Here is a 26,302-nt window from a genome sequence, read left to right as displayed (position 1 = left end):
ATTCTCTGACTCGATCCCTAGCGACAGCACGTTACATTTGCCTATGGCTTATGGATATATGGACTTATTTCAAGCTCTCAGTTATCTCACTCTGGAGTGTATCTATGTGTCTCCATCATTATTGAGAGTCTCAAAGTCAGTTCCTCCCCAGTTATAAAAATAATTGATAGCATTTAGTTTTGGAAAAAAATGTACTAAATTTGTTTTTTTTCCCCTTCAAAGCATGCTGATGACTGTACTATCATTACTGTGTCATATGATATATTCTTATTACAGTTTGTTTGAAATATTAACTTTACCAAATCATCGTGCCTTTTCCTTATCATCAGAACTAGTTAAAGATATTAATAAAATTATGAAGCACTAAGCAACTAAAATGAAATAGTAGACACTACATAATTGTACAGTGGTACATTCTTACCTTCACTAACTTTTGTAACTTTTATTAAACTTAATGAAATTTTCAAACACATTCTATTAAGAATGATAATCTTATAGCAATTATAGGAAATGGAAAAATAAATACAGAAAAGATATATTTCATTGAAATTACACATCTGATTGTCCTCCCTGGAAACTCAACAAAAACTATTTAAAGAAAAATTAAGTGTTTAAAATGTATAGCATTAGGTCAGCTGCCACACTTATTAATTCACAACTGGTATATCTAAGATGTCAGTGAGCTAACTAACTCATAAACGCCCCTGTTCAAAATGTCAAAAAAAGCCAAATTTCCAAATATGGACAATAGTAGCTTGCTTTGTTTTTCTCTTTTAGTTATAAAATGGAAAGCTACTATACAACATTTTGTATTAAAAACATAATTCGTCTTAGTTTTATATAACTGGTCTAGATTCCATCCTATCAATTACATCAATTTAATCTATATACTCTCAGAGAGCATAGGTCAGTTTACAGAACTGATACAAACATGCAAAGGACTAAAAGAAATACATAATCTAAAGAACACCCACATAATGGAAGGATTTTGATTTCTGTTCTAAATATTTTGTTCATTAACCGCCATTTTTTGAGAGTAGTATTTGAGGGACATATGCTGAGCACGTCCAGGTACAGAACAATGAGAGAGAAATAGTTCCCCACCTTCAGAGAGCATGCAACCTGACGAATATCTTTAAACACAAAATTCAAAAAGAGCACATGATATGTGCTATAACTCATGGAAAAATGCTATAGGGACACTGAGAAAATTGAGAGTCCTTTGACTCAGGTGCTACCAGGTGGGAATGAAAAGGACTACCGGTGGGGGTGGGCAAAGACATGAGGAGCTGAATGAGAAGAGCGTAGCAACAAGGACAAACTGGTCAGTTTGGGAGACTAGAAGTAGCCCCGTGTGGCTATAGCAAAGGAAGAGAAGAGACTCAAACAAACAAAGCTCAAAAGGAAGGAACTTTATCAGTCGGCAATGGAAAACCAATGAAGCATTCTGGGGAGCAGAGTTACCGTGCAAACTGGAAAGAGGCAGGAGAATCGCTGACAAGAATGCCAAATGGAGAGGCTAGTTTTTGAGGAACCTGCCAGCTGTGCAGAGGTTGGAGACAGGAGAGCTATACAGAAGGCCCAGGTGGCAGTATGCAGGGAGCCAAGCCCTCAATTCTGAATCAACCAAGAAATTTCACTTTGATATAATTAATAATATCGTAATAACTATGTATGGTGTCAGGTGGGTACTAGATTTACTGAGGGGATACTTTGGAAGTTATATAAATGTTTAACCACTGTGCTATGCACCTGAATTGAATGTCAACTGTAATTGATAAATAAAAAGTTTTGTGTTGTTTTTTTTTAAATTACCTTTCAAAGCATTATGTTTCGCTCCTTAAACTCAGACAGTACTATATGTCAATTATATCTCAATAACAGTGGGAAAAAACTTTTTTTAAAGAAATTTCATTTTGGTTTCTTTTACATGTAGGGGCTCTGAGTAACATTCAGTTTGAAAAAATTCTCGGCAAATAATTTTGTAATTGTTTTGTAACCAATCGGGATCAAATATTTTATTTATAGTCTAGGGAGCCGAAGCTTAGAGACTGATGTAGTAACTAAGAAGACGGGAGAGAACGCTGATGAGAATAATTTCAACAGAGGGGCTGAGGCCAAAAGGCAGCATGTAGTAATGAGTTGAAAAGTCAATGACAGTTTAGCAGTGGGGAAAAGAAAGTATTTTGAGAGGTGACAGGTAGAGAAAGATTCAACTCGTATAATACTCAGCAGTCTATAAGAATTCATTAACATTGTGATTTTGCTGCATAGGGTGCTCGTATCCCCTATAACAGAAAATTTCAGCTCCAGTAACAGAAGAAGGCTAAAAAAAGAGGGAAATTATTAAAAATGCTGAAGGTAGGATAGCTCCAGGGTTAGTTAATTCAGCTGCTCCATGATATAAAGAACCCATCTTTCTCTGTCATTCTTGCCATATAAGCTTTGTCTTCAACCCAGCTTTACTCATAGTGACAAAATGGCCATAGCAGTTCAGCTTCACCTCCTTGTGAAAGCATTCAGAATTTGAAAAGGAACCTTTCCTCTTGTTTGTCTCTTTCTATAAGAAGGAGACCCTTTCCCAAAGCCCTGCAGTGACTTCCTTCAGATCTCACTGGTCAGAAGTACATCAATTGGCCATACCATTACATGGCAAGGGGGGTTCTCAGGGGTTGTTTGATGGACTAAGTGTGATTTGCTGCCTGGGCCGGGGAACAGGCCCAACTTACCTGAATTACATAGTATGGAAGAAGGTGGGTATGTGGACAAAATAGGTTATTCTGTTAGGAAAGAGGAGTAGAAAAATGGCTATTTGTTAGGCAGCCTACATGCCTGCAAATTAAGCTTTATAACCACTGTTTGATGCTGGTGGTACTGATTATATTATTAGTGCAACATCCCCAACCCATTAATTTCCCTTTTATAAGGAGAAGTGTGCCCACGCTTCCTAATATCCAATTTTACCATTTATGGGGAAAAAGAGAACTATTGATTGCCTAGAAAAAGTACACACAACAAGAGTTTCTATTTTGAAGTATTCATTGAAAGAAACTGTTGTGAGACATCTGCTTAAAATGCAGGATTTCCAAAAAGATTCTATCTTCAAATCCTTTACCCAATTTCCCTTTTGTGAGTTAGCCATGGAGAATAGTCATTAAGCTTTTTGTGTACAACTGAGACTAAAAGAATCTGCAGATAATGATAGAAGATGCTATTTGTCAAAGGTCTGAAGCAGGAATACAACTGAAACTACTACACAATTGGGTGAAATACAAAAGTAATTACAAAAGAAGAAAAACACTCAGAACACCAAATTTACCTTTATCCAGTGATATCTTTGCTCACGTCACTCTTCTTTTTGTCCTATATTATACAGTTAATAATTCTGAGACTCCAACCAAAAAAGGAAGGAAGTTTTCAATGACTGGTTAACAGTAACAGTTACAAAGTTCTCACTTATAGGGAAATGAGATGATTTCATTTCACCCTAAAAGTAATAAAAATTGATAGCACTATTTAATGATAATTTTGAAAAATACACTTTGTGTTCTGTTGAGTCATATTAGTCGAATTTACTTGGGAGAAAGAAAAACATCACACAAAAACTTCATTAATGAGAATGGGTAGTTACGTCCCAGAAAGCTACCATTTTTTAAATATGTAATTCTCAGAAAAGTTTATGTAAAGGAGGATCAATGTGTGATGAAAAAAGGTCAGTGTAAAGCACTTGCTAAAGTGAACAATAGGCCAGGTTCTGGAACCTCCTAAGTCTTGAGCAATGGAAAACATTTCAACACGTTAAGCTGGACGGCATCACCTACAACAGCCAACATCACTGATACTACTGAGTCTACTTAGCATCAGAATCCCAAGTTTATGTTATGCGGTTATTAGTTTAGTTTCAGCGAGGAAAGAAAGAAAAGCTTTGGCCACGAGGGCCTGGAAAGGAGAAAAGAGCTGAGACAAAAAGGACTTTTTCAAAATTCCTCATAATTCAAAATGCGTAGCCCTCAAATTATGGATAAACTTCAGAAGGTTCAGATAAGTACTGAAGTTCAAATATGTTGACGAAAAATTCACTAATTTCTTTCTGGTCTCACAACTGGACCAAAAATTCCCATCAAAATTTGCTGATTTTACCAGTTTTAGCCAGATGGAACTATCCAGTAAAATTCAGTATTTCCCCTCATCTATCTAATGACAGTCAGAAGAGGCATGAAATGAATGACAGCAGAGAAATAAATTTAACTAAGCTGGTTTGGGAAAACATATGAGTGTGTGTTTTATGGAGACTCTATTCCAGAGACGTGATCCAAGTCACTATACAGAGCAGAGCTCCCCAACTCTGTATTTCCTACAAAGGTTTAGAGAGTATAAACTATATTGTATCAGCAAAGCCACATTCATCATTTACTAGATGTGTATATGTACACAGATTACAGTGCACCAAATATAATATGTCAGAGATTAGACTTTGTTAGAGATTCAAATAGTTATGACTTAGTTCTGCCTTTTGAGTTTAGGTCAATTTAGAGACCTTTACCTTCTCAGGTTCAATTTCGCCTAATCTTGTTAGAGAGCTTTAGAGCAGACTACAAATTTCATCAACCAGTGTACTGGTCAACTGCTAAGTCACATGAGATGCTTTTAGTCTCTTTCAAACAAGCAACTCAGAGTATATTCTTTCAGCAAGTCTGTTTAAATAAAGACTTTTTAAAAAATCGAACAATCTATTAAAACAACCAACTGACCCGGCTCAAGGAAGTACAAAGATAATAAAATCACATTTTAAAAAGATTTTTATTAAAATATAGCTAACATACAACGTTATAGTAGTTTCAGGGGTACACCATAGTTATTCAACATTTATTTACCTAAAGAAGTGATCACCATGATAAGTCCAGCAACCATCTGACCCCGTACTGTCATACTGTGCTATCACAATATTATTGACTATATTGCTAGTGATTTGGGGAGAATGGGTGAAATAGCTTTTTAAAAAATTGTTTTATTTATAATAAAAAGCAAGAGGCAGAGAAAATGGTAGAGAATTGTAGAAAGGAAGAATAGATGGTAAGATAGGAGTGTGCCATTATTTACACGGCTAAGATAAAGGAAGTATGAAAGATGAGAAGATAAAGTGAAGTTCTGTCTTTAGCTTTAATAATATAATAAATCAACCATCAATATCATGTATCAATTTAATTACAAAATTAAATGAAATATTCTTATTTTAACTCAAATAATGTTTAAAGCCAGTGAAGCAAAGACGTTTAGGCTGTAGTTGCTGCCCTGAGGAGTTGCAGTCAGGGAATGTAACCACCTTAAATGTTAACTTTTGAATAGATGTTCAAGACAGCAATGGAAATGGTGTCACAAGGCTGTGTGTGATTAATCAACAAATGTGAGGTACAAATTGCAAATGCAACGCAGTGTAGAGGGTGGAAATCGTAGGAAAGCTCTACGGAAAGGGTGGGATTTGAATTCCACTCTTATTCTCCAGGCCCTCCTCGCCCTCAACTCTCCCTGTATTCAAATTGTCCCACTGACTAGTTAACAGTAAATTTGCCATTATTCTAAATCTTTCAGCTTCCTTCCCTCTTCACTGTTGCCTATTACCCAACATTCCTTGCTTTCTCCTATCTCATAAGATATGTCCTCCCTTTCTGAAACTCACAGCTCCACCTGACTTATTTCCTCTCCCTCTTCTGAATCATTGTGCCAACTCATCTTCTGTCTGGTCCTTCTTGAATCTATCTTCAATTGTCCCTTTTTAACTAGTCCTATTCTTTAGCCATGAACATGCTAAGATGATCTCTACCCCGTGAAAAGTTTCTTTGATCTACATCCTTACTGTCCCCAGCTGCCAGCATTCTGGGAGGCAGGGGCTGGGATCTTCACTGCTGAGCACAGAGATTCTCAGTCCCCAACTTTAATATGGCGTCCTGGCTCGCAGTGACTCTGCACATTCCTCGAGGTTCTAGCAGACCTCTCCCTCATTCTCACACAATAGTGCTTTTTTATCAATATCAACTTCCAAGGCTACAGTTGTGATTTCTATTTGGACTGCCAAACCTATGTCCTCAGCATTGACCCCACTCAAGCTTCAGGCTTGCATTGTCAACTGAGTAGTGCACATAACCACATAGATGATTTTCAGGCTCTTCCTATTCCTAAATCGCTGTTCTCAAACTTGCCTGCACTTTGGAATCACCTGCAGAGGTTACAGAAATATCTATGCCCAGGTTATACACCCAGATATTCTTATGAATTGGACATTAAGGTCACTGTACCTTGCTTTGAAAACTGCTCCATATCAAAATGTGTCCAGCCTCGATTAAGGCTAATACCATTCACTCACGCTCCATTCCTTTGAGTCATCATTGACTATTTCCTTAGCCCTCCATTCCCTAGATGCCAAATCCTAATATTTCTTCTTCCATAATGTCGCTTCTACTTTTTTCTTTATCACAGCCACTACTTCACTTTAGCTGCTTTTAGTTGTTATAGTAGGTTCCCAATTCTTTGTCACTCTTGTATCCTACTTTTGCCATCTGTTTTCTATAGCTAAATCCAATCATTAAAAACACTCATGGCACACTAGTAAAACACAAACTCTTCAACTGATATTCAAAACTCTCCAATATAGAGCCCAAAGCTTTGTAGGTTTTATTTTCCACTAGGTCCTCATCCTTTCCCATAAACACATGGACACTCTATGCTCAAAAGAGCCCAACTATTCACCGTTCATCATTCTCTGGACGTTTCTAATAGTTTTCCTTTTCCATACTTCTGACCATGTTATTTCCTCTGCCTGGGATGCTCTCCCTCCCATGTCTTCCTATTAACAGTTTATCAGAATATTAGAGACCTCCACAAAATTCCATCTACTCTTACGGGTGGGAGGAGCCTTCCCAGACTCCCAACAGATTGAAGTAATGTCCCCTCCCCCAATATCCCCATCAGTTATATGCCTTATTGTAGTATTTATCACACAGTCCCTGGATCCACTGATGGGCAGTGAGCAAGGAGAGGTACAGTGTTCTCTCCAGAGCTATGAAATAACAGTGTAGTTACATATTCAATATTTATTGATTCTAAGGATAGATGAGACTAGTATAATCAGAGAGAATGGATAAAGCCCTGGACAAAAGCAAAAAGAAAAATGCATTTGAAAGATGGTGAATTAACTAGAACATTTATGAAATGAAACGGTGACGTGAATCTTGACTAAGAAGGTGGAATCCAACGACAGGGTAAGGAGTTTGGCTTTTACCTGTCACATAAGATTTTTAAAAAGACTCTGCATAAGCCTGAGTATGTAATACTATGTATTTCTACCCTAACTTTTTCCATCAGTAAAGTAAAAATGATAACAGGAGTTACGACTGCTACTATATTGGGGAAGAATGAATGAGACATTCCAAGTAAAGGTTTGACACAAACCTAGACCACAGTAAGACTACTCTAAATGCTAACCCCATCCAAAGAGTGGTATAAACACACACACACACACACACACACACACACACACACACACACACACACGGTTATACAACAATATCTAAAATGGCAAAAGTAAAGAAAGCTTTTCTGGGTTTGATTTACAGAGCTAGACAAAGGAAAGAATAAGAAAGAGACCTGAAAGCATTAATGTCCATGAAATAGAGCTGGACAGTTAGCTTGACCAGACACATACTTTTTTGTTTTACCTTCCTCCCTCTGATCCTTCTCTCTCTTTTCTTTACTTCTCTCTTTTCCTTTGTCTTAGTCTCTTGCTTTAGGGTTCCTTTTTTTCCTTTTGCCTTTCTCACTCAGCAAGACTCCTGGTCTTGCTTAGCGCCTAAGAGGGCAATGCTAAAGTGTTGGCCTCTGCAGGACAACTGAGTATAGCAGTTGACTTTGAACAACTCAGAGGTTAGGTGGGTGGACTCCCCCCACACACAGTCAAAAACCCATATATAACTTGTGTCTCCCCAAAAGCTTAACTAGTAATAGTCAACTGTTGACCAGAAGCCTTACTGACAACATAAAAAGTCAATGAATACATATCTTGTATGTTATATGTGTTATATACTGCATTCTTACAATAAAGTGAGATACAGAAAATCAAATGTTAAGAAAATCATAAGAAAGAGAACGTATTTACAGTAATACACATATTTATTGGGGGGAAAGCCCACATAGAAGCACACCTGTACAGTTCAAACCTGTGTTGTTCAAGGGTCAATTATATAAAGATGAGACGCCACCACCCAAACCCAATGTAAAATGGCCAGGAAGCTGCAGTGAAATGGGTCCCTGGGCTCTGGCCCAGCAGGACCTCCAACCTAGTTAATGTTTCCATTAACCTTCATTTAGGCGCAGTAGGTGGTAAGACTAGGAATGTTCTAGGAGTCCTGGTGGCACAGAGCCCTAGAGTGCATTGAAACATATCTCCATCTCTGTGAGCATCAAAACCACATAAACGGCTACATTCCAGCTGCTTTCCAGGGAGAAGGAAAAAGCAGCATGTGGACATCTCAATGCTTTTTGACCTCACTGGATGGGAGAGATACTCCGGGTGTGAGAACAGTTAAACAAGCGTTCGGAGTATTCACAGTGTTGAGTGCAGGTGTGTGTATATTTGAAAGCTGCTGTTTTATAAGAAGTCCTAGGTGACTCAATAAACACAAGAGCCAGAGCAAAGTAATCCCTTTAGCAGGGCTCTCCCCGGCTCAGCCTGTTGCCCTGCCAGAAACAACACATTCTGAGGGGAAAAGTGTAAATCACACACTGAGGTAATTGTTTCACACTTTCCAAGAATTTACTTATTAAATTCAAAGTGTTTTTTTAGAAGCAATTCTAAATCTTGCCTTCCGTTTTGTGCTTAAAAACATAAAAATATTTCACATGTTGACTTCCACTTTATATCAAAAAGTCCCTCTAACGTGTTTACTATATATTATCTTTAAAATAGATCAGGCTGAGTTACAAAATGTGAGTTCTAATAAAAGAATGTTACTTTCCATAGGATGTAACTTTGTATCCAACACCATCCATCTTTGCAACTCTAGGTATTATAGATTCAGAGATTAGGGACCCTGACTAAATAAAGGGGGGGGAACTATATACCTACTAATGTCAATGACATATTCCCGTGTTGATTAGAGATACCAAAGAATTTCACTCCAGATTCTTGCTGAGCCAAATGTTTCCACCTTCAAGGCCACCAGCAATGGAAGAATAGTGTGAAAAATCAAGATAAGCTATGGTCTTGTCTTATATATCATATAAACCATAATAGGGCTGGCTGACCTAACTGTCCTAGGTCAACTAATATATATTTTTATCATCTCAATCATTTTTTCAGTCACCTCCTTAGAGCGGCACACTATTAAAAAAATTCCTTATCTGGGATCCACCCATACAACTGATAATATGCAAATTTAAGTGCCTTAAGGAGACTAGAGAAACTATCTTTTATTGATTCTATCACAAATTTAGTAAGCACAACTGATCTTCAAAGAAAATAACTCACTTTTGTTTCTGTCTTTTAAAAATACTTTTGAAGAAAAGTTGCCTTTCTGATAAAAAAAAAAAAAAAGAAAAAAGAAAGAAAAGAAAAAAAGGCCTGCTGAAGAATCCCCAGTAGAAGAAAGTGCTCTCCCTCGGCACTGCCTATCAGGACTGTGTTTGTATAGTTCAGCAGGAAAGGAGCTGGATAGGAAAACGCCTTTCAGGAAAAATTCTGCACGGAAAACAGGGAATTGGCAATGCATGTGTACTACTCATTTGCTTGCCTCAAGAACCCCATTTCAGTTCCATCTGCCAACATCCTAATTAAGATGATCTGAATCTCAGGTGATCTATTATTCTAGATCTAAGATAGCCCAATCTACATTAGACAACATGTTACACTGTGTGCTTACACTGAGATAAGACCACTGAGCAGAGAAGCAAGCCTTCCCTCAGGTCTGGCCAAGCACTGGGCTGAGCTCTGTCCGTACTGAGTAAATAATGGCCAGGCCTTTGCCTGTCATCTTTCTACTACTTGAGGCACAATTTGATCTTCCTGTACCAATTCTAGGTCCTTTGACAACTTGTACCTGTATGATGTTGTTATTGTTGTTGTTTTTGCATGAGGAGGAGAGTCAAGAATCTTGAGTAGTTCTTCACACAGGTACGTGTCAAGGTATATGGGACTGACAACACGTAAGTGGAATTCCCATCCATTACCTTACTGCTGTTTCTGAAGATCTTATATTGAAGAACATGCCAACGACATTAGCTTTTGAGTCAGTAAAGAATGCAGAAACGATGCTTTGTCTCACCAAAGTTTGGAAAAATCAGGATGAAATTCCATTCCAGGATAATACTATCCAGCTGTTCTATACCCAAGAGGCCCTATATAATACGGAGAAAATATCATAGAAAGGTCCTCCCCAAATCAGCTTCCTTCTCTCCCTTCAGTTAAAGAAAATGACTTTTAATTCTCGAGCACAAAAACTGGGTTACAGCTAGGGTGTCTGGCTGGCAAACAAACAAACAAACAAACAAAATGTGCATTAATATTAGATTTGCCCTCTCTTGACATCTCAAGAAAGGCCAGGTGGTCAGTAGCACACCCACGTCAGAGGCCATGCCTACGGCCCTTCTTAGCCAGTATCTAAAACCGTCCTTTGTCCTTCATAAGGCTGAGCAAACTACTTAACAGATGTCCTTAAGCTTGCTCTTGTGCTATTGTTGACCAGATACCGTGGATGACCTTCACAGTCTGCTATCCATTTCCAAAGAGATGAGGATGTCAATCTAAGTACCTCAAAGAAGGCAGATAAAATAAGCACCGCCCAAGAGTTCCAACCAGTGAACCCGCCCTCCTTGCATCAAGGAAACGAAGGTGTTGGTTGGAAACCAGGCTAGGTCGCCTTTCTAGTAGCTGTAAAGTTTTCTGAATTTGCAACAAAATCTTCAAACATTCTTTTTTCGGGAATGTATCTGTTTCCTTAAAGAGGATGAAAGTACCACTGCTGTATGCTGTCAGTGATGGGTGTGTGTGTGTGTTGGGGGGGGATCCATGCCTTGATGCTACAATGACTGTAATGATGGCATGCTGTGCACGTGAAAAACAAAGAAATAAAGGATGAGAACATTATAAAGTGGGCAATGTGCAAAACTTAAGAATGCTTCTCGTTTTCAGGATTTGGGGGTTTTGCCTTGAAAGGTCAAGAAACGAATGTAGCCTTTGTTAGGAGTTAGACATTCACTGAGTTTCAAAAGCCCTCCAGCTATCCACCATTCAAAAATTGAACATACTGAAAACCTAGTTTAAGGTGATGAACTCTCACCAATCTATCTTAAAATAAAATGCGTAATTACAGCACACATTCAATCCTTGGATATGAGTGCTGAAGTTCAATTCCTAGAATAGGTGAATTCTGTTCTCTATTTCCATGTATAAAAGATCTCACAGTCCTTGGAAAACACTTTTTGAAAAAATATGAAATACAACAAATAAGGTATGCTGGCGAGTCCTAGGGGAGAAGTTTCCCAGAGTCTTTGAATTTCCTCCTATCTTCCTCCTTTACAAGATTTCTAAGACCAAGTCCTTTTCTACAGTCTCTCAAACAAGGTAAAAAAGAAAAATACCCCCTAGATATATTCCTTAGATTTTCTATTATGCTTCTCAAGTTCCCAGTAGCTTCTGAAGTAAATCTAAGATGAATTCTGGAGTTATTTTTTATTATGTTTTAATTTTAGGTCCTCTTTTAGGTCCAAGATGAAATAGATGATCATAACGGCTATGCTTGGGGATGCATTTCATGGCACAATACGTACATGACCTGTGCAAGGTCAGTCCTGGAAAGAGGGCTGACATGACAGATAGCAAGTTGAGTCCAGCTTTTAGTCTTGGAGAACTTCAGCGTAACCTATTCAAGCTTGCTCCATTTAGTGCACTATGGCAAGAGAAAACTCTGCTTAAACAGTGCAGATTAGATGGGTTCTGTATAAGGACCTCACTCTGGCTTGGGGAATGTCAATTAGAGACACAGGAGGAGTTATTGCTCAAACCGCTGATTATGGAGGGTCATTTTCTGTCACGTTATGAGCCTTGGTGCCGATTGTGGCAAGCTGACCTAAACATCGTCCACAAGGTCCCAGGTTCCAAACACATCAACATGTTTTTACACCTCTGGATCTTTCCACGTGCTCTTCTCACTGCCCATTATTTCACCATCACAAAAATCCACTCCCCCACCCCCATTTAAAACATCAATTACCCTATAAACCTTTCCTTGAGACTACCCCCAGGTTGGGTTAGTTATTTCCCTCTCTGTGTATTCATAGAAATTTGTACCTATCTCCACTAGAGTATTTATCAGAGTCTACTATAACGATTTGTCTACTGTCTCCACCACTAGACTATGGAAGCTGGTCCATTTACCCTTATCTAGGACTTACCATGTGCCAGGCACTGTTCTAAGCTCCTTAGCTATGTCATCTCTTTAATCTGCATCACAACCCTGTGAGATAGATTTTAGCATCACCTCCCTTTTACACAGGAGGAAACTGAGTGAGGCACAGAGAAGTTAAGTAATTTTCCCAAGGACACACAGCTAGAAAGTGTCAGGAGTTGAACTCAGGCAGTCTGACTTCAGAGTCTGAGCCTCTCCTATTATTTTCTGTGTTTGCCTAAGGGACTAAGAGGTGGTTCATAAACATAACACAAATGAAACAAATGATCATTCTGATTTGCTCATAGCTTCCTAAGCTTAAATTTAGAAATATATTTTCTGGGTCTTAAAATTCATTTCACCTTCTCCCTTGACTATGGATGAGTTTATCTGTCCAGAGAAAATTCAGCCCAGATTGGGGAGGAACAAACTACTTGGGAGGGAAAGGGCCTGCGGCTCTGCCATGTTCGTCTTAAATTCTCAGCATCTCCCTCAGGTTCACGTGTGTGGACACCTACAAAAGCCTCTTCTCAGAGCTGCTTTTAGATGGAGGAGTGCATAGTGTGACATGAAACGCTTTGGAATATAAATACTACTAACAAGAAAAACAAGTTAAACTGATGTGACTCAAGGAAGACATTTGTACTTTGCGGATGATTCAAATAGAGAGTGTTTTTGTTGTTGTTGTTTGTTTAGAAGCAAAGCACCCAAATCATTAAGAATCAGATGTATTTATTTTTCCTCTTAATATTTGAATTCTTATCTTTGATGTTGTGTGAGGATCCCAGTGGCAGTGTGAGAATAATGTCCTGCAGGAAAGGGGGCTTCTTAGAGCTTGTGACAGTGGTGTCCTGGGAGCTGGTGGAATGCAAATTCTGGGGCCCCACCCAGGAGCTTCTGAGGCAGGGTGTGAGCAGGGAGTCAGTCCTCGTTTTGAGAAATGCTGATATTTTCCCTCTTTTGATGTATACTTTCTCCTCATTGGGTTGTCTTCTTTATTCCATCTCAATACCTCCTCCCTACAAAATGAGCTGAGTTGAAAGTGTCAAATTCAAATTGGCCCTGGTGGAAAGAGCTACTCATTTTCAACATAGGCCTTTTATTAATTTAGGTGAAGGCACCCTCTCTGCAGTCCCTCCAGGCTCCGCCCCACCACAGCCAAGCACAGGTTTTTATGCTGCAAACAAGGATGTCGTTTCCCTGCACTTTCCAAAACCCTCCAGTGTGCTCATCACAGGCCTCTCGCTTCCCTTGCATGCCCCTCCCTCTCTCTCTAATTGCCCTGGCTTGCGCACAGAACGCTGCTTCCTGAAAGAAGCCTTCCTTGATGTCCCCGTCATAATCACTTCTCCAAACCCAACTTCTGGTTGCTCCCTTTTCTTTTCTTTCACAGCACATCAGAGTCTATAAAGGCATGATTATTAGATCCCAGTACGTCTCCCCACTTCACCACCAGCTCCATGAGACAGGTACTGTGGCTAATTGCTCGTCACCATACCCCGCCCTGAGCAGTGCCAGCGAGAGACAGTGCTTTACGTGGTGATGACAACGGGCTCTGCAGCCAAAGGGCTCAGATTCAGATCCTAGCTCTTCGGCTTAGCACCTGTGTGATCTTAGGCAAGTTACTTAACTTCTCTGTGCCTCTATTTTCTTCCTTGGGGATTATCAAAGTACTGCCTTATAGAATTAAATGAGAGAATACACAGGAGTGCTGTAGAACAGTGTCTGGCATGCAGAATGCATCCAAAAGCTATACAGGATAGCTTTTAAAAAGTAAGGACTCAGTACATTTTTGTTCAATAAATAAAACACAGTGGAGTTTTTAGTTTTTCTCATCATCACTGCCCCAGCCAAAACATTAGTCCAATCAACTTCTCCCTGCAGCCTGCTCCTTAAAAGAGCTCCGCTTCTGCCCTGAGAAATCTGCTGCATATAGTCTCCATTCCATATTATTAGTTCCAGCTTTGATCCTTTCATCACGTCACTTCCTAAAATATGTGCTCATGTGCCAAGCCACTTCTCTCCCTTTCTTCAAGTATTTCCTGAAATGTGACCTCCTCCATGGAACCTTCTTTAAGTGGAACTGAGCTCATCATTCCAATCCTCTGTTTCCAACAAATAAGTTAAAAGTTGTTGCTTGAGGTTCCGAAGCTATAAATCGCCTGAGCTTTTCACTGGCTGAATGGTCGGTCTCACCATTGCAAGGCAGGTTGAGTTTCTTAAGAGTGCAAAGGGTTTGTTAAACTTGCTCTGTACATATTTAGCACAATGCCAATGCACATGGATGCCGAATAAATGTGATTCGATGATAATATAATTACTTTGCCCATGCCACGAACAGAACGCATGAGCTCTTAAATCTGTTTCCCCCATGTTACAAAATGTTCTGATGCTGAGTTTATCATGAGACTGGTTTTCTGCATTTACTTTCACAAAAGAACAAATACAAAAGAAGAGAGAAATTACATAAAAATAGCAAATTAATAAAATTGTTTTCCATATCATGAGATCAAACATGCCTTTAGAACACTGTATTAAAAGGGGCCTCATTTAAAGTTTAACTGCATATGCTTTGGGGTTTATTTTGCAAATCTAAAATGGAGAACCAAAACATGTCAATACTCATTTTTAAAGTACTTGTTGTATTCGGTGCATGCACCATTATGGAGAACTTACACTCAGAGCAAAAAGATTTGTAGCAAAGCGTATGACCTTCTTCCCACTACAATGACCATCCCCTAATTAGGCAATGCATCTGATAGTCATTAACAGGAATGAGATAATGAATCACTTTCTCTCTTCTTTGTTAATTTGCTGTAACCAAGCGGCTAATGGATGTCAGAGCTGAGTGATTGCACTGATTATAGTGATTTATAGTTGCAACAAAACAATTTAAAACCATTCTGATTATTCATGTTTAAGATGCTTTATGTTTTGTTTACTAAATGTTTTATGTCCCTCTTCTCCTACTCCTAAAGTACTGTCCCTCTCCTACTTTGCCATTTTTCACAAAAAGACCTGGTCGGAGAAAAACTTGAAAGTTGTAGGCTTTTATTTTTTTTATTGTTTTAAGCGAAGCCTTTCATTTTGTTTACATCTATCTATCTATCTATCTATAGATACCTAAAGTTTACCCAGTAGAAACGACAAGCCTTAGGGGTGGAGAGAAAAGCCTCAGTGGTGCCTCGTTCAAAAGGAGACAGAATTAAGAGGAAACAAGGCAAACTTCAAGCCACTTACCTTGGGGCTTCCAGTCCCTTCCTCATCCTCCACAGACACATCAGTAGCCAGAATCTCGGCTTTGATGGTATCCAGAGCCCTGAGAATCCAGCTGTGCTGCCTTTTGATTTGCCTCTGCAGCTCTTTCCACTGACTTGCAATCATCCGCAGCATGTCCTTTAGTCCTTCTCCAAAAAAGGGGAAAGCACAAGTTATGGACTGGACTGCACTGGGACTATTATTATTTTTTATGTAGTACACTAGATGGTTATTTCAAACAATAAACACAATTTTAAATGACCGTTACCATCACCTGCCATATTGGCATTAGTCATGCAGAGTAGAGACTGGGAGTTTTTTACTTGACCTAAGACATAAGGACACAAAAATGGTACATCCACATAGATTCATGGTTTGGAATTGACTTGGATTCGGTATATTGACAAAAAGAAAAAAAAAATGCATGTGGAACGAAAATCACAATGTATAAAAATTATTAACTAAAGCTTCACATTCCAAATAAAGGGCCCCTGTGTGGAGATTTAATAATGATCAGAAAGATGCATGGAAATAGGTAAAGTTAATTCAATGAGAAACGCAGTAAATGGGCCAGAATTAAGACAGCGTCTTTAGCATTAGCACATCCAATTAATGCTGCTCTTTTCTTATTTAGCTGTGGGAAGCTCAAAGCAAGAGCCAAATTGTAATTCATCCTGTCTTACGGTTTTTTACTACCAGGATAAGTATAACCAAATGACAAAACAATTTTTTATTTATAATCTGTTCTTCCTAAATCCATTAAAACTGGGGTAAGAACTGCTTTGGGGTAAGGCCCACACTCTGCTAATGCAATGACCAGCAAAACGTTCATGTGTGTGAATTGGTAGGGAAATAATTGGGTATCTCTAGACTGCCAGGCTTGTATCTGTAATGACATCTATAAGTACCTTCACGCATATGCATTATAACTATATGCACAATTCTCATTCATTATCTTAATGTTATTTCCAGAGCACCTACATCAAAAAGCATGTCAATGTGAAGTTTTCAGGAATGCGATTTCAATTGAAACTCAGGCGAACAGCAAGCTCCAAATAAAATGAACAGACCATTTGGAGGCAGTATTTCATCTTATAAGTATCACAGCATTGTATGCAGTATATGAAACATTTATAAATCCTGAAGGTCAATCTGATAATGTAAATATTAATAATACATAAGGAGGTGAATATATGCAGTAATTTACAGCAATGCTTCTTCATTCTTAATAGTCTGGAGACATAAAGACTTGCAATATTTCAGGAGGATTTACCTGCTTTGTGAGATGCAATGAGCTCGAGGAGTTGGTGTCCTTCCTCCTCCACAGCTTCCTTGAGAGCACAATGACTGTCTACATTCAACTTAAAACTCTGCAAGGGAAAACATGAGCATCAAACCCTGGCCAGGCGGCTACACGTAAAACATCCACACTTTCTATCAGGAACCAAACAATCCAATTTACTCAATAGACAAACTCATTTGCAATACTAAAAGCTATTGATATTTGGGATCTGGGCTCAAAATGTTTCCATTAGATTAGCAGAGTGCATCTGCTTGGAAACAGCTGACAAATCTAGAAATTCATTAGGTTTTTATGAAAAGTCACATCCCGTAGGCTATATCAAGAGTAGCAGTGTTCTGTAAAACACACTGAATTTCTACCATCACGTATGAACTCTTTTCCTCACTTCGTAAAAATGTTAGCGATAGCACTATTTATGAAACCATAAAAAAAAATGGCAGCATCAATTATAGTAGCCTTATGTGCACATATATAAACCCATTAATATAGTAGGGCTTGATTCAGCTGTTTCTCAGGTATCACACAAACCATAGAATATCAAGGTGGATCTAAGTGCTGTAGAGCGGTGTCGGATGATTTTCAAATCCTTGATTTTTAAAAGTTTATCCCTTACAATGTAACACTGCTTTATAAATAAATAAATCAAGCATATCAGGGGCATTTTTCACTCGTGATAGTCATCCAAACAACAAAACCTGCTGTCATGGCTGAATTCCAACTCAGAGCCATTTCTTTTAGAAAGCCTTCCCTAACGCCTTACGTGGAGTTAATTACTCCCCTCTCTCCATTATCTCTGCTCCTTACACTTGCTTTTAGGGTAGAATTTATCATACTGTTTTGTGCTTTATTTCTATACTTGGCTACCAAATTATAAGCAATTTGAAAGAATTGCCAGTGTCACATTTATCTCCAACTCATGTCACATACAAGGTGTTCGATAAATGTTTGAGAGAATCGTGGATAGCCGTTGACCTGGATCAATAGTACTCTCTGAAGAGGAAAGTTTCCATTTCAATATTTCAAGAAACACAGATGGTTTCCCAAAGATTCTTCCACCTCTGGAATGTTACAAGGGGTTCTAACCACGGGACGTCCAATGGGGAATAACCATAGTAACCAATCTGTTGAACCAATGGTTAGCCTTCGGGATTAAAATCCATTCCTTCACTTGACTAATTGGAATGCACATGGAGTTTGAAATACTGTGTGCCAGCTTTTGGCTTCTCTGTGATAGGGCTCTAAAATATACAACATATTTTGCTTTCACTAAACACTCAGTGAGCAATAGTTATATGCACTGCACTGAACGTAGTAATAAGAATATTTGACAGACGTTTGAGATTAGATACAGTCCCAGTTAGAAAGTAATTTGGATGAAAGAGGTTAAACAACCATAAATTGTGAAATAGCATATTCATTCATTCATTCATTCATTCATTCACTCCTTCATTTAGAAACCATGCATCATGCGTATTCTGTACACTGTGTCAGGTAGAGATTTTGGGGGTATAAAGCATGGTCTCTGGCATCAAAGGGCATCCTGAGTCATCTTGGATGCCCAGTGGTGAGTCTGGGCTCTCTTTTCCTTAGTGGAGAAAAGGGGTCTTTTTAAAGTTCAGAAGAAAAAGCACAGCATCCCAAATCAAAAGCTGAAATTGGAGGAGATAGGGACAGACAGATCAGGCCTTGAAGTATAAAGATAAGAATTCTGACTAAAAAAAAAAAAATTGACTCCAAAATTCATCTGGTTAGAAGCATAAGAAATAGTAAAGTTTCAGCCAAATATGACAGAAAGTGACAATATTGGGTTCCCCCAATGGTTGTTCACTATTTCTGGTATTACCCTCTTTCTGTTACAGATATTTGATTGAATAAAATAAAAAATGGCAATGTATGAGAAGCCTGATGCTTCTGGTCAGCCCTTACAGTATAATACCTAAGAAAAATTAAATAGCTGTTATTTGGTATCCAAAACATGGCTGCATTTGCTTTTTGCCATTGCAGTAGAAATCCTCATTGCAGTAGAAATGCTGAAGCAACGCCATGCAGAACTGAGGTACATGTGTGCTTCAGGAAGAAAGGACAGGGAAAAGAAAAACACTTGAGATAATCTGCTAGTGCCAGAATTTAGGAAGAAACCTATTCGGGAGACTTCCTCAGAACTGTACATTTAGCCTAGTGTTCTCTTTCATTCTCTGTTTACTTATGACAGACTTGTGTTGAATGGCTGGTGATCATGAACTTCCCAAGAGATGCATCAAGCCTACGTTTCAGAGCAAAAGAGAACCCAAGGACCTGTGAGTAGGTTGGATAATTTGACATAATTGAAGCCAAGAGTAGAGAATAGACACAGCTGGATCTAGTTCTGCCTCAAGATGATGTAGAGGCATTTGATTAGGAAATTGGAAAAGATGAGATATTCATTATCAGGGAAAAGATAAGCTGATAAGCTTGATGCTGTACAAAAGAACCATTTAATAACTATTACCCAAATGGTACAATACTGCTTGATTTTCAGGTGCACCCGTTAACCATTAATGATATCAACTAAAGGAATTAGTGATGGGCCTTTGAGAAGGCAGCCAAGCTGGCACGTTAACAAAATCGTCAATGAAATTTCTGGCTGCTACAGGATTCTGTAATAAGCTCTCCCCCTTTTGCCCCCACCTCTTCCCTTAGTGGAAGCTTAGTGGAAACGGTCTTATTTTCTTTTTTTTTTCCTTGAACTTGATACTTGGATACATTTCCATTCCTGTACTTCTAACACGTTTCCTCAGCAATGCCTTATGGTGTATATAGTCCCTCTGCAGCATCCATAGCACTCCCTGAAAATGCAGGGCATATTCTGGAGATGTAATTTATGGCAACAACATCGCCATGGACAGGTCCCACGATCCCCTGTCACTGATTATGTGAAATTCCATAACCTGCGTCCTGTGGGGCAGCAGATTTTTTAGTGTCTTTAATGCAGCATGTGACTGAACATCTTGAAGAGAATAACTAAGGACATGGAAAATATGGTGACTGAGACAAAGGACTAGATTATCACAAAGATGGCACATCAGAGGTTGACCAATGGGTATTTCCATGACTGCCACCTCTAGCCTCGCCAGCCCGTGTAGATCTGGGTACATGACTCCTTGGCAGGATCCAAATTCGGGTAAGCAAGCTGACTGCACTCGGGTCATGATCAAACCTTACAAAATACTACTCCATCTTAGTCCTATTCCATTCAAATTTCTGAAGAACCCAGTTTGATGAGAGTGTGGAGGTCACGTGGATATGAAATGAAACCAAGGAAATGTATGCCTTGATGCAGAAAACTATAACAAATGTGAAGAATGATTACTCATGAGAGGTCATACTAGGAATAGAAATGGCTCTCCTGGTACAGAAAGTAGTGGGAAAGACCATAAGCACATTCAGAAGCCTAAAGATCCAAAGTGGCTCAGTCTGAGCAGCATCGTATCATGAACACAGACTTGCAATCATCCCCATGGCATACAGTTAGTGTCTGTCAGGCCCACTGAGGTCCCTGAGTTTTATGATGTTTGTAAACAGAGAGGCAAGAGAGAGTTGGTGCATCTCTCCTCACCTACTTTTAGCTTTTTTTAAAAGCATAAATTAACACCATAGATATTTATTGAGCAGTCTCTGCCAGGCCTATAGATACCAAAATTAACCATACAAAATCTTGGCACACGCAGCTTATAGTCTATTGGGTAAAATAGATAATAAGAGAGCAAGTGGCCTCCTATGACCCAGCATAGAGCAAATGTGTAATTAGGGTTTGGTGTATAATAGAGAGCGGTGGGGCCCTAAGCAAACTGAACAATGAAATGCCCTGCCCGGTGAGATTTGATTTTTTTTTTAATTTAAATTAAAAAAATCATGCTGGCCAAGTAAAAACAAGACTGTGGGCTACATTCCATATGAGTGTGCTAAGTGCTGATTAGGTGCTGTGGGAGCCTGAGCTGGAAGCCAGGTTCTGCAGAGCCTCGCAGGAAGCTTGTGGAGAAAGGATGAATCTGTATGCAGGCCTGGAGACACCCTTTGTGGTAGCAGGAAGCGGGACCCACTAGCCCCTTGGTGTGCCTGGGACAGGGCGTAAGCAGGGGCGGTGGGGGCTGGGGCTACACGTGGTGCTTAACTCAAAAAGCCACGAAAGAAGATGCAACAATATGGGCGAGTGACTGGTGCAGTTCTGTGTTCTAGAGAAATCTTTCTGGTTGTTGGGTAGAGTTGATTTTAAAAGGGCAGACTGGAGACAAGGAGGCCGTTTAGGAGACTGCTTTGGTAATACAGGCCAGATGTTTCTGCATGCTCATATTTTTTTTAATTAAAAAAAGGTATGCTTTTTCTTCTAAATGAATGGAAGAAGGAAAAAATGGAGAAAATCTTCTGTCTTTTTAAGTTTTTCTCAGTGCGTGAGAGCAGCATGTGCCAGAATTTAGTTCTTTGGCTGTTCTGATGATAAATACCAGAGGTTATTAGTCAGGAGTCTCCAAATGTGAAAGACATATTGAACTGATGAACTTTTACTCCCACTGTCATTTTAAAGAGATAGTATATATGCTGATGAATAAGGCACTTGATGACACTTTTTCTTCACACAAAAGATTTTTACTACCCTAAGAAAATGAAAACTTGCTTTCTTTCCTTTTTTTTTTTTCTTTTTTTACAAGAGCAGGAGGAAGAATGTATGTTCAGTCAGAAAAGCAGAGGATTGAAAAGTCACCTGCTACCTGCCTCAGGCCATTCCCACTGAGGTTTCACTCTGAGTTGTACCCGGCACCATCCTGTGTTCCCACAGCGGTTCTTGGGGGGGGGGGGGGGGAAGAGAGGGGGGAGTCTTGATTCCATTCCCACCCCCCCACATAACACCTGGCAGTTTCTCTTCTCCTCTCCCCAGTGCCGTCCATACAGGATGGTCAGATAAAATACACAATTATACCTTCCAAATGCCATATGTGCCAAGAATTGAAAGATTTTCATTAGCAAGCATTTCTTTGTTTAAGACCCTCCTAAAAACTTGGTAAGCCATACAGCCATTAAAATGAAGACTATGAAATCACATGAAAAATACATAGGATACATCACAAGCCCAAAAAATGAAGATTCAATATCTCTGATGAAATTGCAGCTATATAAAGCAATAGTCCCCGTGTGTAGAAAAAGATGGTAGGGAAACACCACAAAATGTTAACTTCATTCGTGCAGGGTAAGCCTCGAAGTCAACATAGTCTGGTCTGATGGAGTGAGTTCTCAGTGCTTCAGCTTTCTGAAACGTAACATGAAAATAATACTATCTAACTTCTAGGTTGTAAGAATTAGAGGGAATGATCGTAAAGCGCTGGAGCGGGGCGCGGCAATGAGTGGGCCTAAACACAAATCATTACAAACTTTTTAATTCATTTTCTCTATTTTCCAAGCGTTCTATGTAATACATGGGACTGACTTTGTGGTATGTTTAGGTGACAAGTGGCACTTATTGTTGAGGCTCTCTGAACTCAAGTGCAGGTACCTGGTCCTTTTTTCCCCCCTTTGTATCACCACCCAGCACAGGGCTGTCCACAGAGGGCGCCAAAACAGAGGCAACCATCTGAGATTCAGGGAGGAGGGAGCCAGACTGAGAGGCCAATGATCTGGGTCTTAATGCTTTACGCGTGTACCCTTGAACGAGTTACCTAACTTTTCTAGGCTTCTGTTTCCTTATCTACAATCCAGGCATTTCGACTCAATGTCTTCCGGTCCTTGGACACTGGATTTTATCTTAAGCCGGTCAGTTAAGGATAGGTGGCTCAGGAGAATTTTTCTTTATTCCAAACCAGAACATTTTCAAAGGCTGAAGAATCCCAAAGACTATCTAACCATTCATGTGCCCCAGGGCAGCTCTGTCCCTCAACCATTCCAGGCAGATGTGTCCATTCTATCTTGAACTCTCTCCGGGGAAGTTCCTTCTCACTTCCCATCCTGAGTCCACAACATTTCTTCTCAGGAATTTAAGAGCTCTCCACGAGCTTCCCCCTGGTTCTAATTCTTTTGACAAGTCACCTCTCCAGCATAGGAGTTGGAAATCAGAAACATTGTGAGAATATGCCAACAAAATCCACACAAGCAATCAATCACCCAGCCCTGCCAACGTATCCCTCCATTGTCACCTCTCCATACTGATTAACAATGACGTAGATTTAGGCCCTCACTTCATCATTGTCCCTCACTAGGTTGACTTTCTCCAGTCACGACACCCTCTAAAACGACATTTATTCTTTATTGTGGCATGCTTATGAAGGTGCAGGCATTGTCTTAGGCTGGCAGAATTTAGCTGTGAACAAGGTAAATATAGCCCCTTACCTCTTCAGCTCCCCGCATAGTGGGTGGGTGGGAGGTGTGCGTCTTATAAACAGGGAGTTGCAGTCGATGATGTTAAGGGACAACGACATGGTGGAGGGTGACAGTGACAAGCATGGGCTCTGGAGCTGGACAGTCTGGATTCAAATCCTGGCTCTTCTATCACCCACTGTATAACTTTGGGCAACTTCTGTGTACTCAGTTTCTGCATCTATAAAAATGGGGAAATGCTAATATCGACTTCAGAGGGTTGCTGTGAGGATGAAATGCCTTCATATCTGTACAACAGAGCCTGGCACCTCATGCTAGTGCAATGAAACCATTCTACTCCACAGAATGGTCTGTCTACAAAACTCTGAAAAAGATGCTCCTCTTCTTAAAACCCTCCCATGGCTTCCCAAGGTTGAAGAATAAGGTGCAGCCTCGAGCCTGACCTATAGAGCCCTCTAAGATCCCAGCCAAGTCTGCTTTTGGGGCCCCACATCTGCCTTGAAATATGCCTGAACTGCTTAAAGTTTCTATTTCGCATCAGTCGTCTCGCTCCTCCACGCTTCTGCTCTTGCTGGCATCTCTACCTGGAAAGTCCATCTTCCCTGCCCCTGGCTCAGCCTTGCTCATCCTTCAAAATCCATCTCAGGGGTCACCCTCCCTAGCAAGTTTCCTCTCTGTTTCCCTCCTCAGCGGCCACAGTACCTGTGCAGAGCTCCAACCTCTACCTACTACACTAACTATAGGGATCTGTCTGCATCCCACCTATAGGTTCCTTGAGAGAACTTTGCACCCCTATTTGGATTCTTCGTGCCCAGGTGTCATGCGGGGTCTCTGGTCCCGCTTCCCATGTAAGAACGCAGGATATGGCAAGGCCAAAAAGGAACACCCACGGAGCCACGGATGGGGGGTTCATACCACTATAGTCTTGCTGGCGGCTGGGCGAGACACAGGAAGCAGGCTCCACATGATGTGCAATCTGCTGTCCACTTCTCTGCCAACCAGCCCACCAACCCCTTGCTAACTGCAATCCGCTCTTGCCAGCTCAGCCACAGCAGTTATATCAGTGGCCAATGGCTCACTGGTTACAGCTGACGGCCAACTAGTCACAGCTGATGACCATCTACTACCTGAGCCAGCACCTTTCCCTGTGAGGCCGAGAGCCTGGAAACTACTCTGTAGGGCTCTGTCCCCACACCAGGACAGTGCCTGGTTAGGTGCACAGCATACACCTAACAAACGTTCAGGGAGAAAATGAATGAAAATTCATACCCCAAACTTTCCATGTAGCTTTCAAACTGCCCGTAGCATTTTGGGAGATATTGGTGCATTCACTCTTCGCTTGTGGTTGATAAATGTCCCCAAATTTTACTCAGTGAACACCATGTAAATGAGCTGTCATGTTCCTTCGCTTACAAAATTACTTGCCAATTACACTTAGATGATCCCAGTGTAATTGCCATGTAAACTGTACCCTGGCTGAGATAGCCCAAATCATCAATTTAACTTTACTCTCTCATCATATGGTACTTACCACATAATTAAATAAATGGTCAGCTACCACCACAATGGTGTATCTCCCCAACAAAATGAAGTGGCTACATTTGTCATTGATTTATCAATTATGACAATATGCAACACACCTCCAGTTATAATACCAGAAGCTTAAAAAAATTGAAAGTACTATGTATTCTTGAGAAAGAAGTTCCAAGTTGATGATAAGCAAGATAAGCATTATAAAAACTGTTCTCCTTTTAAAAAAAAAAGAAGAAGAAGGCACTAAGATATAAAGACAAAAATCATTCTTTCTGAGGAGACTTTCTTTCTTTCTAAAACCTCAGATAATAAAAACATTTCAAGCATTTGAAAGTGAGTTCAAGCTCTTCAAACAAATCACAACTTCTTTCAGACCGTTGCTTTTTCTGTGGAAGGTAAATGTACTTTACTGACGTTGATATTCTTTCCTGATAGACTGCGACTATCTTATGCAAGAATTGGATGGGGGCGGCCGGTTAGCTCAGCTGGTTAGAGCGTGGTGCTCTTAACAACAAGGTTGCCGGTTTGAGCCCCACATGGGCCACTGTGAGCTGCACCCTCCACAACTAGATTGAAACAACGACTTGACTTGGAGCTGATGGGTCCTGGAAAAACACACTTAAAATAAATAAGAGATCAAAAAAAGAAGAAGTAGATGGAGGGGAGAGATCCTTAATGTGGATGGTGCCTCTTAGTGACCAAATTTTCACTTGCTTTTCTGGATGCCACCTCCACAATCACATTGACTTCCCAGCATGGCCACCTGAGGCCAAATGGATTCCCAAACAGAGGTTCTGTCTAAGGGGACCATTTGACTTCCAGAAGACACTGCTCTGAGGCCCTGATTGAAAAACAGGTCAGTGCTGGCCCAAATATCTCTCTACCCCCTGCGGTGGAATAATTGATGTGAAACGGCCCCTACCGATGTGGAGTCGCCAAGGTGATGGATGAATATAAGTATATTATTCACACGTGCTTCTGCTAATATACAGATCCCAGTGCAAACACCAGGACTTAAGAATATTATGTGGATTTAGGACAATCCCTGAAGGACTCCAGTTCCATTAAAAATTTGTTTGGCAGCCTGGGGCAGATCTAGTCCAACTCCCACATGCTCCATGCATTTGCGAAGGGGAACCAAACTGCTTTAAAAATAAATTTAATAAATTTTGTAATGTCAAGTCATTAACATCCTGTCTAGTCATACATACAGTCTTCACATTTTGAAACAGTAACGTTAACCTGTGGAATTTTTTTAAAGCTTTCTAATATCTGAGTTAACGTTTTTATTTTCCTTGTGTTTTCTGCCAAAGGGGATGAATTACATCCTAAAAACAGAAGAAAACAGTTCTATTTTCTCTCTCCACAGGTGTTTTTTTCCTTTCACAAGCATACTAGACAATACCCAGAAAGCTCTGTGACCAGAGTCCAT

At 39.9% G+C, this 26,302-nt stretch overlaps 1 protein-coding gene across 8 annotated transcripts in view; it reads right to left on the bottom strand.

Moving 5' to 3' along the window:
• AKAP6 (A-kinase anchoring protein 6) overlaps positions 1–26,302 on the bottom strand; it is a 461,784-nt gene that overhangs the window by 204,530 nt on the left and 230,952 nt on the right. For 5 of the 8 annotated variants that reach the window (XM_019754535.2, XM_074328129.1, XM_074328130.1 and 2 more), the window contains 2 exons: positions 16,966–17,062; positions 15,675–15,841 (listed from right to left, as the gene is read on the bottom strand). In XM_019754535.2, the coding sequence (XP_019610094.2) occupies positions 15,675–15,841; positions 16,966–17,062 (264 nt within the window). The remainder of the gene's footprint in view (positions 1–15,674; positions 15,842–16,965; positions 17,063–26,302) is intronic. The other 3 variants (XM_019754539.2, XM_074328131.1, XM_074328132.1) reach the window with 1 other exon arrangement.

Source organism: Rhinolophus sinicus, linkage group LG03 (genome assembly GCF_036562045.2).
Source record: "Rhinolophus sinicus isolate RSC01 linkage group LG03, ASM3656204v1, whole genome shotgun sequence".
In the NCBI taxonomy this organism is placed as follows: Eukaryota; Metazoa; Chordata; class Mammalia; order Chiroptera; family Rhinolophidae; genus Rhinolophus; species Rhinolophus sinicus.
Note: the sequence above shows the minus strand (reverse complement) of the source record. Positions and strands in the feature narration are given on the sequence as shown.